The sequence below is a fragment of the Lepisosteus oculatus genome, chromosome 10 (genome assembly GCF_040954835.1).
Source record: "Lepisosteus oculatus isolate fLepOcu1 chromosome 10, fLepOcu1.hap2, whole genome shotgun sequence".
Lineage (NCBI taxonomy): Eukaryota > Metazoa > Chordata > Actinopteri > Semionotiformes > Lepisosteidae > Lepisosteus > Lepisosteus oculatus.
This window is the reverse complement of record NC_090705.1, coordinates 6,434,858-6,447,439: the sequence shown is the minus strand read 5'-3', so window position 1 is coordinate 6,447,439 and position 12,582 is coordinate 6,434,858. Positions and strand designations below refer to the sequence as shown.

Here is a 12,582-nt window from a genome sequence, read left to right as displayed (position 1 = left end):
TTATATTTGCAAACAAATTAGCAGTGTTTGTACAACAACATGAAGTGCTGTTGTGCACTGAGGTCTAATAATCATGTGATGTACATGTATATGGTTTCTTTATGCAGCTGCTACTTTGCCTCCATTTTCTTCTAATATTGTTGTACGAATACATTACCTCCATGTCTCAAACTAAATGTATTTCAGGCAGCGAACGGATAAAGCTTTCATCCATTAGGAAAAAGCTCAATAGCTTACAGATAATGACAGAAGACATATGCTCTCTACATCACATACTATAGACTTCTTTCCAAAGTCATCTTTTAATATACAAAAATGCGATTTTCATTTGATATTCATGAAACTGTATCATGGCAATCAAAATAGTACTCATTTCAAATTAACGTCCTAATTACAACCATTTGCCGTCCACTCTCACAAAGTGATTCCTTGGTAATTAAATACATTTATTCATTTTCCCATAAGTATGACTGTGCCAGTCAGGAAAATAATTACCAACAACAACAAAACGCTCTGCAGAAAGAGAGTGGTTGCTCCTCCTCAAATAATATAAGTAGGGTGAATTTTACGTTGCGTTTATGTTTAAAATGATTTTAACTGCAAGCCCCATGTCACCTTGGCTCTTGAGGACCGGACATTCTCCATGCTCTCGATGCTGCTGAGGCAGTTGTGGGGCACCCTGCCGCAGGCCACGCGGATGTAGTCCCAGAAACCACGAGGGCTTTCGTAACCAAACCAGGTAATCTGTCCTGGAACGCGAGGAAGAAAAGGCATCAGTGGTCTGCAGTGCACAAGCCGTTCAATCGCCACATGTCCACTCCATTTTTTACAGCTGTAAATAACACTGAACAGGCTTACTGTAGGACCAAGACACTCTCTTAATTTCTCTTAATATTTATGAACAGAAGAATGTTAAGAAGAGAGGGGTTTGAGGTCATTCTGCCAGTTGTGAGTTGCAGGGTGATATGGCTGCTGGCCAATTTCATGTCAGTCATGTGTACAGTAAATGCATCTAAATTTTCACCAATTGGTTATGAGCCCACTTATTTTCCATATTTCCAACCATTTTGAAAACTCAGGCCTACCTAATAGAAGGTGATGTTCCATTAGATAATTTGTTTACTTTGATGAACCTGCTGAGCCATACAGGTGAACAGAATCACGCTCGCTAAGTACAAACAGGCATATACAGTATCACTCAATAGCATCTGCCCAAATTTAATATTCAGAACGATCCCCCAAACCTGATTCCTAGTTTGAGGAACATAGTGGTTAAGGACATCATTATCCCTGTTCTGTCAAGTATTGAAATAACTAAACAGAACATCCTGTTTTTGCTCAATGTTTATTTTCCCTGGAGTGTATAAATTCCAGAAGAGATACTGGGAACACTGCACATTTTGTGGACTTAGTATGAAAGGAAATTTTTTATTGTCCTTTTTTAAAAAACAATTTATATTACATTTGTAGAAATATTGTTTTGATTGTGACAAACATCCATCAATTTTCTTCGCTTCTCCAAGGACATGGAGCCTATCCTGGCAAAGGTACACCCTGGACTGAACACATGTCCATCACAGGGCTCACACAGACACCCACTCATTCACACCTAGGGCTAATTTTCCCAGAAGCCAATTAACCTACCAGTATGTCTTTGGACTGTGGGAGGAAACTCACACAAACATGGAGAGAACATACTGTACAAACGTCATGCAGATTGCACACCAGGTCTGGAACTGAACCCAGGGCCCCAGCGCTGTGAGGCAGCAATGCCCTTATGTATGAAGACAAAATATTTAATCCAGTCAACCCACATTAGGGTCCTGACACACCTGCTGTGATCAGTCTGGAGAGACTGTCCAGAAAATGAAAGTTATGTATTATTACACATACTATACAGAGAAATGTACAACGACCGAAGCAAAATAAGTTTACTTAGCCTCTTCCACTGTGAATTAACAGAACTTGAAATAACAAATGACTGTAGCTTTGTTAATTGCTTTTGTAGAGTTTTGAGAATAAAGTAGGAATCTCCTATACTGGTGAAGTGATGAAAAGAGTGTTTTTTCATCTGCTATTTCACTTTTAAGTTCACAGTTTGTTTTCAGAACAAAAGCATATTTACCCTTCCAAAAACATTTGTCTAAAAACTTTGGATAAACAATGAACATCAGCATCTTGTTGTTTATTTGTTAAATTAAGTGTAATGAAATAAAAAAAATAGTTTATTTGTATCTCATTTCTAACACACACTCAGAGAAGACTGGCTGTTTGTCACAAAGCAAAGCCAATGGCAAATTGTGCACCAGACCCTTCTTGAAAAACAGTTTAAAGTTAAAAACAAGTCAACATTATTTTCTTTGGAGACAAGAAATATCACAGCTTTTCCTCTACATCTGCTCAAATGCAATTAGCATGTCTGCCTGCAATAGACACCATGCCAGCTCTGACTGAAATCTAATCATTAACCATCATCAAACTGTCCTGCTTGTGAACCCCTTTGCATTAAAATTCAAACATCCAACCTCAGTTTTCTGCTCCTTAGAAAAAAGTGTAAATCACTGACTACAACAACATCTTACCCAAAAATTACACCTGGCTTTTAGTTTCTTCCACCAGGTAGAGACCAGTTTCCCCAAACAGTACAGTACATACAGTATTCATTAGTAACAGAGGAGTTTCTCTTCAACATATATGAAGAGTACAGATTACAATTAAGGTCACTTATTATAATATACCAAAAAGACCCATTTGGCTCATTCAGTTTATTTGGTTATCAGTTAATTGATCTGAATAACATTATATCTTATACTATAATAATTATTTTCAAAATACATAACCTCCCTTAACAGATTCTTTTACCATACATGAAGTATGTATATGTATAACCTGGTATAATGTTAATATGTGGTCATTGATAAGATATAAGTAATAGGTTTATTCCATGCTGAAAAAAAGAAGAGAGAAAACACAACGTTTCAGCCGTGGAGCCTTCTTCAGGTGTGAGATATTGATAAGATATTGTAAGACATAAATATTTGTAAGACAATATATTTATAAGATCCAACAGTAGCATCTGCAGTATTAACAAGCAGGCTTATCTGCCTTCCTTTTGGGATCATCAGAAGAAACAGCACGTTGCTGAGAAATTTAAATTATAGAAACGTGGTGTAAAGCAACAAATGATCAGAAATAATAAGGCCAATGGGGGCAAGAATGGCAATAAATTAATAAATGTGCGGAAGCCAGAACTGTTTCTACTGTAAATTTATTCTCGACTTTTAAGAACAAATCCAGGGAAATTCCATTTCTGCAAAAGATTAGGTTCTGCTTTCACAATGTAAGGGATCCTGCCAACATCTGGATCAATGTGAATGAAAATGGAATTATATACAGCCAGTTTTCCAAGCATTATACAGTATACACGTCTTTGGTACCGAATCATCTATTAAACAAAAAAAAAATGATTACTGGAATATAGATGGCTATTATTTCATTTTTTTCCATCTGTAATTTTCAGTGAATTTGAAGCTGTGATTGCATTTGTAATGTCAAATTCATCATTCGGATCCCTATTTTCTCAAGCATTTAGCTGATACCTGCATATGGGAAAAAATGACCAGGTCTAAGCTTGTTAAAACATACAAATGTCTACATGTGTAGCACAGTTTTTGTCTCTAGAAAATGCATTTGCCAACTTTTCTGACTCATAAGCTCCCATGAGCAATCCTATTGCACTCAGCCTTCCTCTGCTTCAATAGCACTGTGTAGGTGGTGTGAAATTCTTCCTACCAGTTGCTACCTCTGCATTGTGGAGACAGTATTCAACACATTCCTTGAAGGTCAACATGGTGTGCAGTGTGTGATTGCCATTTAAAAGGCACTTACAAAAAATACCCAACAACATTGAGGAATAAAACAAAGAACTGGCAAAACATATTACTGAACATTCATAAGAGAGAAGATAAGATCACTTTATTGGCCATATACAATTTCTTATATTAGGAATTTGTCTTCTCGCATACCCCAACTTGCTCTCCATGAGACACACAGACAGGGAGAGAAGCTTGAGGTCAGAGCGCAGGGTCAGTCATTGTACAGCGCCCCTGGACCAGTTGGGGTGAAGGGCCTTGCTCAGGGCCCCAATGGAGTAGGATTCCTCTACCGGCTGCGGGATACGAACTGGCAGCCTTCCAGCCACAGGCGCAGATTCTGAGCCACAGAGCCACTGCTCCGCCCAGCACTCAAGAAAGAACCCAGGAGTTTCAAGACGCTTGCGAATAGTGGTGAAATACACGGCCCAATAGGGACTTTCAGTTTATATGGATAGATATTGCTCAAGTTTCCTTCCTCTGTCCAAGGCCCTTGTGGTACAGGAGGTTAATTGGCTTGTGGGAAAATAGGCCCTGCTGTGAGTCCTCTTTGTCTCTCTGTTTCTCTGTCTTTAAATAGCAAATGACTGATGCTTTGTTTATTGCTTTTGTATACTGTAGCTTTGAGAGTAACATACTGTAGGTCTCTCTGTGCCCTGTAATTGGATGAAGTGCTTACAGAACACATGGATGGACAGGTATTTTCTTTCAGCAGCCTTTGTATTTCCAACCTGTCTATTAACATCTCACAAGCTACAATAAAGAGAATCTTAAAGAGAACATATAAAATAAGAAAGAAGGCTTATGACAAACATACTGAGCAATTACTAGCACAGAGCTACTTTGTAATCCTAAATCCAGGGATCTTGTCCTTCATCTTTGGTGACAGATTATTTCAGTAATGATAGCAACGCATGTGGTCAGATCCTTATAGTCTAGAAACCACTCAGTCAGCATTCACCTGAGCAGGATGCCAGCCCACTTACTTCTAGGCCGTCATCAAGAATCTCTACATCATCAGTCATCTCTACATCTAAATGGTAAAGCTAAGATTAACTTAGCTTTTTAAATTCACCCAAGATGAACTACAGCATGTTTGGAAAGCACAAAAATTAAATGCAGCAGACTGTAATCTCTGACATGCTTCCAGATTAACCACTCTGATCTAAACCTCCCATCTAATTAAGGTGTCCTTACCTTTCAGACGGTGGCTGAGAATTTGTTCCAGTATAGAGACAAAATTGACAAATTCAGATGAAGAGTCATCGATTGTATCAAAACAGGATCGGTCGATGAGAGTCTTTACGGAGAATCTGTAAAAAGAAGACAAGTCAAAAACACACTGGAAAGAAACAGCATATTCCAGAGGGGGCTATCGGAGTTTAACAGATAGCACTGCTACTTAGCTAATGATAATGATAATGTTTCTTTATTAGCCCTATACAATTTCTTGCATTAGGAATGCGTCTTTTCGCATACCCCAGCTTTTTCTCCAGGGAGACACAGACACAGAGACAGGGAGAGAAGCTTGGGGTCAGAGCGCAGGGTCTGCCATTGCACGGCGCCCCTGGAGCAGTTGGGGTTAAGGGCCTTGCTCAGGGGCCCAACGGAGTAGGATTCCTCTGGCCGCGGGACTTGAACCGGCAACCTTCCGGTCACAGACGCAGATCCTTAGCCACAGAGCCACCGCTCCGCCCGCTCGGCACAAGACAGAACTACAGAGAATTGTAAGCACTGACAGGAGTATGTATTGGTTACACTGTCTAGAGTCTTTCTCTAACTGCCTACCCATACATGGGAGTCCACCCTGTTAATTAATAATCCTGGGGTCAACGCAGAAGACATGTGGGGTGTCAGCCTAAGACAAACAGAAGAAAGCATCTTTATTTTAACACCCATTGTGCAATATTTGAAAAATTACAAACCACTCCATCTTTGTGGATTCTGGGTAGGGGTATAACTGCTACAATACTAAGTGTTTTTTCATAAAAAAAAGCATCAGTTTACCATGCTAGTAGTAGGCAGTAGCTGGTAGACATATGAAGGCTATAATCTCACATCGTTAACACGCTAAGGAGTTTTTTTTCCGGAACAATCTTAGAAATTATTATAAATGGCAGATATCGTACTGTTTAAGGAAATGTGAGAAGTGAGCTGATTTCTCATTAGATGTACAGAGGGCACTGTTTTCTATATGTACACAGAGCAGATTTGATCTAATATACAAGAAAAAAAAGGAGCCCGGAAACTGATGAGATCATTCTCACTAAACAAACCACTCGAATAAAAGCCTTTGCTTGATAAGCCTTGAAATTATAACAGGCTGGTTCTTGAAAAGAAAAAAAGTATGAGAAAGAGGGGTATGACAATGCCATCTTATTTTGATATTCAGATATTGTTCTTTCCATAAACTATAACATCTTTCTGAAAATCGGAATATGGAATTTTCAGATTTTGTTCCAGTGTCAAGGTGAAAGGAAAGGTGTCCTTATCTAAACCCAGGCCAGAGGCTCAGTTGAAACATTAAAGTGAGGTGGAGAAAGTGAGCAGCCCTGTCAGATATCTCTGTGGAAAGCAAAAGACCTAGACAGGTCGCTAACACAGAAGCAGTTGGATTGGTGTATAGTATTCAAATTACAATGAATGAGACTCACAGGCCAAACTGTTCCAAAACCACCCACAGATAACCCCACTCCAGGCAGCAGAATGACTTCTCAGCACCTGAAGTTAAAGGTAATGGCCAGATCCCTATTTAGTATGTTTTGAACCCTAAAGTTGAATAGTGTACTTATTATATTCATTATAATAGATGTTACAATTTGTTGTGAAATCCATTTCAAGGACTAGTAATTAAAGACAATGATCTTAATGGGAAAACTGAAGAGCTTTGAGATGATCCTCTTAACAAGGCACTCAAGTCGAAGTTTCACAATAAAACTCCCTCCACCCTGAGCTCCAGTATAAGCACAGAAGGCACTGCTTGACCTTGTACCACTTTCATCAATCCACAGTTCTTGAGCAAACCCAATTTTCCTTTATGACCAGCTATCAAGAACAAAGAGCAAGGCTTCTTGGCCTACACACACACCGTGAGTTCCTCTGTCAACAATGCTGTCTCTCCTCCGCAAGGTCTGTAGCAAGATCCAGACATCCATTTTTTAATCCAGTACAGAGGATTGGAGGGGAGTCCAAGCCTAACTTGGCAAGCAATGGACGTAAGATGGGATACACCCTGGACTAACAACACCAGCTCATCGAAGAGAGCACACTCACTCCAGGGCCATTTACTACGGAAGCCAAGTAAGCTACTGGCATGTCTTTGGCCTGTGGGAGGAAACCCCACACAAACAAACACAAGCCATGGTCACAATGGCTTTTGAAATTGTAACTAAACAATCACCAGAGACTGTAAATGTAAAACAAACTGTAAATCTGTACCACAGGGATTTGAAAATAGGGGTTTGCTTACAGGTACTGTATGGCACATGAAGATATATTTCGTAAAGGATGTTATTTCAAAATATTCTGACGTTACATTAATCACATTTATCTGTCATTTATTAAATCTGGGTCTATGAAGTTCAGCACAACCTTCACAGAGCGAATAAGCGAGGGTTTTTCACATCAAAAAATGAAATAAACTGCTCAGGAACAAGAATGCTGAAAGAAACAGTAAAATTCAAGATAAAAAATAACATTTCATAAAGAAACAGTAAGAGGCAAGGCGGGTTTGCACTCTCTGGGTCTGGACAAACAAAAAACGTGTGGATCGACAGATGGTCCTGGGGTCATAATTGGAACTGAAGAACAGATGGATTACATATAAAGTTCACGGAGATATTAAAAAAAAAAACTTGTGTCAGGTCACACAATCTGGAGAAGCTATAGATCTCTCGGCAAGGAGAAGTTGTCAAATCCATGAAAGTATGTACTGTAGGAACAGTATATCTGCATGTTTATAAAAGGGATAGTTCCGGTCCTGAAATCCGATTGGCTGAGACACTTGCGAAGCCGTGCTTTTTTCTCCGATATATACACACCCCGGAAGGAATTTTGACTTTTCACCGTGTGATAAAGAAGTATCAATGCGCTGACTTATAAATAACGGTCAATCAAGACTACCTCTCAGAGTAGATAAAAAAGCTTGGGTTCTCAGGTTTTTGATACATGTATCTTCTCCTGCTGTCTTTGTTGCACTCTTGAGGATCCTTGTGACTTTTTGAGCTCTTGTTGAATGATAGTGTCGTGTAGTTTAAATCATTCTCATTCTTAGAAATGATCAAACGCTCAGTTAAAAGCAAGGGAGATTATGTCTGTTATAGTGGACTATATATAATATACTGTAAAGGTAATGGGTTTATTCCATGCTGAAAAGAAAGGAAATAACGTTTCGGCTGTGGAGCCTTCTTCAGGTGTATAATATACTGTATATGCAGCATTATGACCCTGTAGCCTGATCATGGGACACTTGTAAGGAAAACCAGTTGGCAACTGTCAGTGGCGTTGGTGGACCAATAGGTGGTGCTCTGCCCTCTGGAACCGAAAAAAAAAATCCAATTTTGAATCTAGGCATTACAGAGATCATCCTTAAATGATCCTACTAAAGTAAACTCTTACAATCACCAACTCAAGATTTTTGTATTAAACAGTGTTATTCAAATGATGTAGGCCTGGAAACACACCTGCCCTTATGTAAGTGCAGCTCCATTAATTAAAATGAGGGGGGAAAATCAAGAATCTTTAAAGGGACATAGCTGTGATGTATATTGACGTTCTCATTTTCTTTCATTGAAAGAACTGTTCGATTAACATTTGCTACTGTTAGGATAAAGCATATTTTTTGCAAGCCTAGACTGGGTTTGGAATATTCAATCTGGTTCAATTGGTCCATCAGCAAAAAGCAGAAACTGTTTTGGTCTCTAGGAAACAAAACGAAAGATGCCAAAGCCAAGATCCATTAACGTAAGGAATGACTTGTATTTTGCTGAGCACAGTGAATGGCTTGCCATCTAGCAAAGGGGAGAGAGGATGCCATCAGGAGCCCTGGCAGGTAGAGCTGTGTGCAGTGCAAGTGACAGTAGAAGACTAGGCTGAAGACTACTGAAGCATAAGCCTCACAAGGAAGGTTCCACATTGTTTAAGCTTCCACCACTACCTTCTCTCTGATATACAGTAACACCGGTGTACAAATTCTAATTTTCATCACAAAATAACGCAGTTTACATTTCTGAAAGCAAATGGAATCTTGCCTTGGAGTAATTTCTATTTATATATAGTAATTAGCTTTAGGAAATTGTGAGTAGAAAGATCCTCACTGTAATCAAACAAAAATGAGAAAATACTATATTTCAGAAAACAGAATACACACGTTTGCAAATAAGCCACCAGAAACACTTATGAACTTGACTCTTATTTGAAAATGTTTTTTTTAAACTGAGAACAGGAGCCACTTCATTACCCAAAGGGTTTTGAGAGTTGGGAAACAGCCATGGTTTGAAGACAATACTTTGGCTCCTTCAAGAAACAGCTGGATGTGATCCCTTTATCCGTTACTTACTAACTACAAAATGGGCTAGATCAAATGGCTCCTCTGTTTTGTAAATCGTCTTATGAGACCCATTGTAACTTGTTTTTAGCCTTTTCCTCAGCTAGTGTACAGGAAAAAAAATCCAGACTAAAAATGCATTAAAACAACATCTACATTCCAAAAAACACATTTTCAGTTCAAGATTTCACAGTTCCACCTTGGACTGGAGTAAGTCTCTAATTAAATAGGGTAAAGTGTGTCATAATCTAGGGACGTTAGAACAAGAAGTACTGTAGCTTCTCTTTGCCTTTTGCGATTCCTCCTTGAAGTACAACACTAGCCAATATCAGCAGATCTTACCGGCTGACGGATAGTGACCATTTGGTTACATAATTAAATGCCAGACCATTAAGTGCTTTAAATATAAGTATAATATAATTTTAAAATGGATCCTTAAATGCAGTGATTCAACACAGCGATCAGAAAACAATTCATTGCCATAGTCTAATCCAGATGTAAAAAAAGCTATTATTTTCTCAACATCAGAAAATGAAAGAAATTACCTTATGTTTCAGAGATTACTGACATTTTAGTGTTTTGTTTGTATGATTAAAAGCATAGTTCAGAATGACAAACCACCCTTCATTTCTCCCATGTTTTCCACTCTTTCTGAGAATTACTGAGAACCTACAAATATACTGTACCATAACTTTCTCTTTATACTGATTTAATTGTAAGCGTGACATATACAGGTTCTAATAATCAGAAAGAAAGAAAGACATTTGAGTAGAACTTTACATCACCTGCCCTGCTGTGAAAGTCCATGCCTTATCCACCAATGTGGAACAAGTAAAGGTTTATTCCATGCTGAAAAGAGAAGAAAGGAAACACAATGTTTCAGCTGTGGAGCCTTCTTCAGGTGTGATGGATCCACAGGGGGCTCCACAGCTGAAATGTCATGTTTCTTTTCTTCTCTTTTCCATTGCAGCCTACGCATGCTGACGCAGCTACCTACAGTACTTGAACTGTATCTACCAATAATCCTACCAAGTGTAAGTATCTACTGTACACAGAAAACAACAAAGGGCCTAGAATGGAGCCCTGTGGGATACCACATGTTACATTATCCAGATGCAGATTTCTTATATTTTCTGATTCTCAATTCTATTATCAGTGAATTAAGAAAACAAAAACGCAGAAGATTGACCTTGTTGTCAAAAAACATTAAAAGATTATAATTCTTGATTTTCACAGTTGTTCTTTTTATACAATATATGTTTTTTTATATAGGAATATGTTATTTATATATTATATGAATATATCTTTCCAAGATATTTTAGTAAGAGTGATAGGAGCACTGCAATTTAAAAAAAGTAAAAATTGCAGAACTTAATCTAACAAATCCCAGAGGCCATTTCTTTTATCTGGAGTATGTCGAACCACAATGGCTACTGGAAAGTTAAGAAGTAACTACATTCTTTAAAGACTAGATTTAATAACAATGTAAAAAAAGAAAATAAAATGCTGCCATTCAATTACTCCATTATCAATGTTTCTATGAGTTCATCTTTCTCTTTTGTTAATTAACACCAGAACACAGATGGAAATCTTGAAAGTCTGTAGCGACAAAGTGAATGACAAAGGAAAGGCCTACAAAACATACATTTTATTCAAGAAAAGCATAAAGAAACAAAACACACTAAACCTTTAACGTGTTAGGGTACAAAAGAAGCAATAATAGTTCAGTGTGAGAAGACGATTAAGATTCTGCTCTGAGGATAGAGGATAGATTTAACATAAAGCATTAGATGTGCCTACAGCTGATGCTTCAAAGTTTTAGAATGTTCTGTTTTGGTCTGCAAAGAAATCATTTGCTTTAAGTAAACTTAAGCAAAATGAGAAATGCAAAAATGGGTAAAAATATATTTTAGGTACATTATTACTGCAGTCATGTTTTATTATAAGTTTCCATCTCAGAGTGGTAATTCGTCTTTTCATATCAGAGTGACAGACATTTCTGAGCAACACATTCCAACTGTGATACATAAAATTACAGCACCAGTGGTGAAGAGTCTATGAGCAGTGAGAGAAAAACTGATGGTTCTTATCAAAAGCCAATGCATACTGATCTAGCATTCTTCTAAAATATATCTCAGATGACCTGCTAGTGTAAATCATGTGTTTACTTCAGTATCTGTGTTGGAGAATTTGAATACAGAGAATGGTAAGGATTGTATTAGCTAAGTGCTTTCTGGACAGGGGGCATGGAATTTCACTAAACATACATTTAGTCCTTTCTGAGCACAGAATTACAGCCTGTTTTCTGTTGGGAAGGAATGCTTTGGAGAAGAAATCTCAAATATTACTGTGAAATGGTCAATGAAGGTTTCTCCAAAAAGGAAAAGAACTGTGAAAACTGCAGGTAATGACTTGTAAAGAGGTAATCCAAATAGCATGTGCCAGTAGTGCTATCAGAAGCCAGATGAGTGAAAGAAGAATTTTCTATATCAAACTAAATTGCTGGTTGCGTAGCAATGATATGGACTTAGGTGTCAGAGTAATATAGTAATATACTGGCAATTGCTTCTTTTATTCTAAATCCAAAAAATGGATCTGCTTGCCCATTATTTCGAGGGTTTTGTATGGATGTACAAAAAGCACTACACCAGCCCATTTTTTACTCTAACTAAAGTAAATATATTGGAAAACTACGCTATGTACAGTGGTATTCCTTTCTGGGAAAAGAAAAAAAATACCAAAAACAGTGCAAAAAACATTAAAACCTATGGCAAGGACAGACAGTGACATACGGTACATAAACATCTATCCCCAGCCTCTATCCCCAACAATATTAATCACAGTTTCGTTAAGTATAATAAATACTAATAACCTACATGTACAGTACTTGATATCTGTTCTTGTGACAACGATCTTTACACTCATTAGGGTTTTTGGTGAGCTGGTTAATAGTGCCATCTTCAGATCTCGCATCTTCATTCTGACAATGTCATGTGAAATGTCTGCTGGTGACCGATTTCATCAATATCAGTTGAGTATAATGCACTACCAGAAGACACCGACTGCTGTCAGTATTTTTTTTTTGCACTGCCACTTAATTATATTCCTTAAAAAAAAACATGTAACTTGAAAGACAATGATTTCTGACTCCCTGGGCTACGATAT

The 12,582-nt window shown here is 37.9% G+C and overlaps 1 protein-coding gene across 4 annotated transcripts in view; it reads right to left on the bottom strand.

The window, feature by feature from the left end:
- rundc3b (RUN domain containing 3b) overlaps positions 1 to 12,582 on the bottom strand; it is a 42,820-nt gene that overhangs the window by 20,976 nt on the left and 9,262 nt on the right. For all 4 annotated transcript variants that reach the window (XR_011190598.1, XM_069194794.1, XM_015358189.2 and 1 more), the window contains exons 2-3: positions 5,070 to 5,185; positions 616 to 749 (exon numbers count right to left, since the gene is read on the bottom strand). Coding sequence is in view for 3 of the 4 variants with exons in the window: in XM_069194794.1 (XP_069050895.1) it covers positions 616 to 749; positions 5,070 to 5,185 (250 nt within the window). In the remaining variant the exon portion in view is untranslated. The remainder of the gene's footprint in view (positions 1 to 615; positions 750 to 5,069; positions 5,186 to 12,582) is intronic.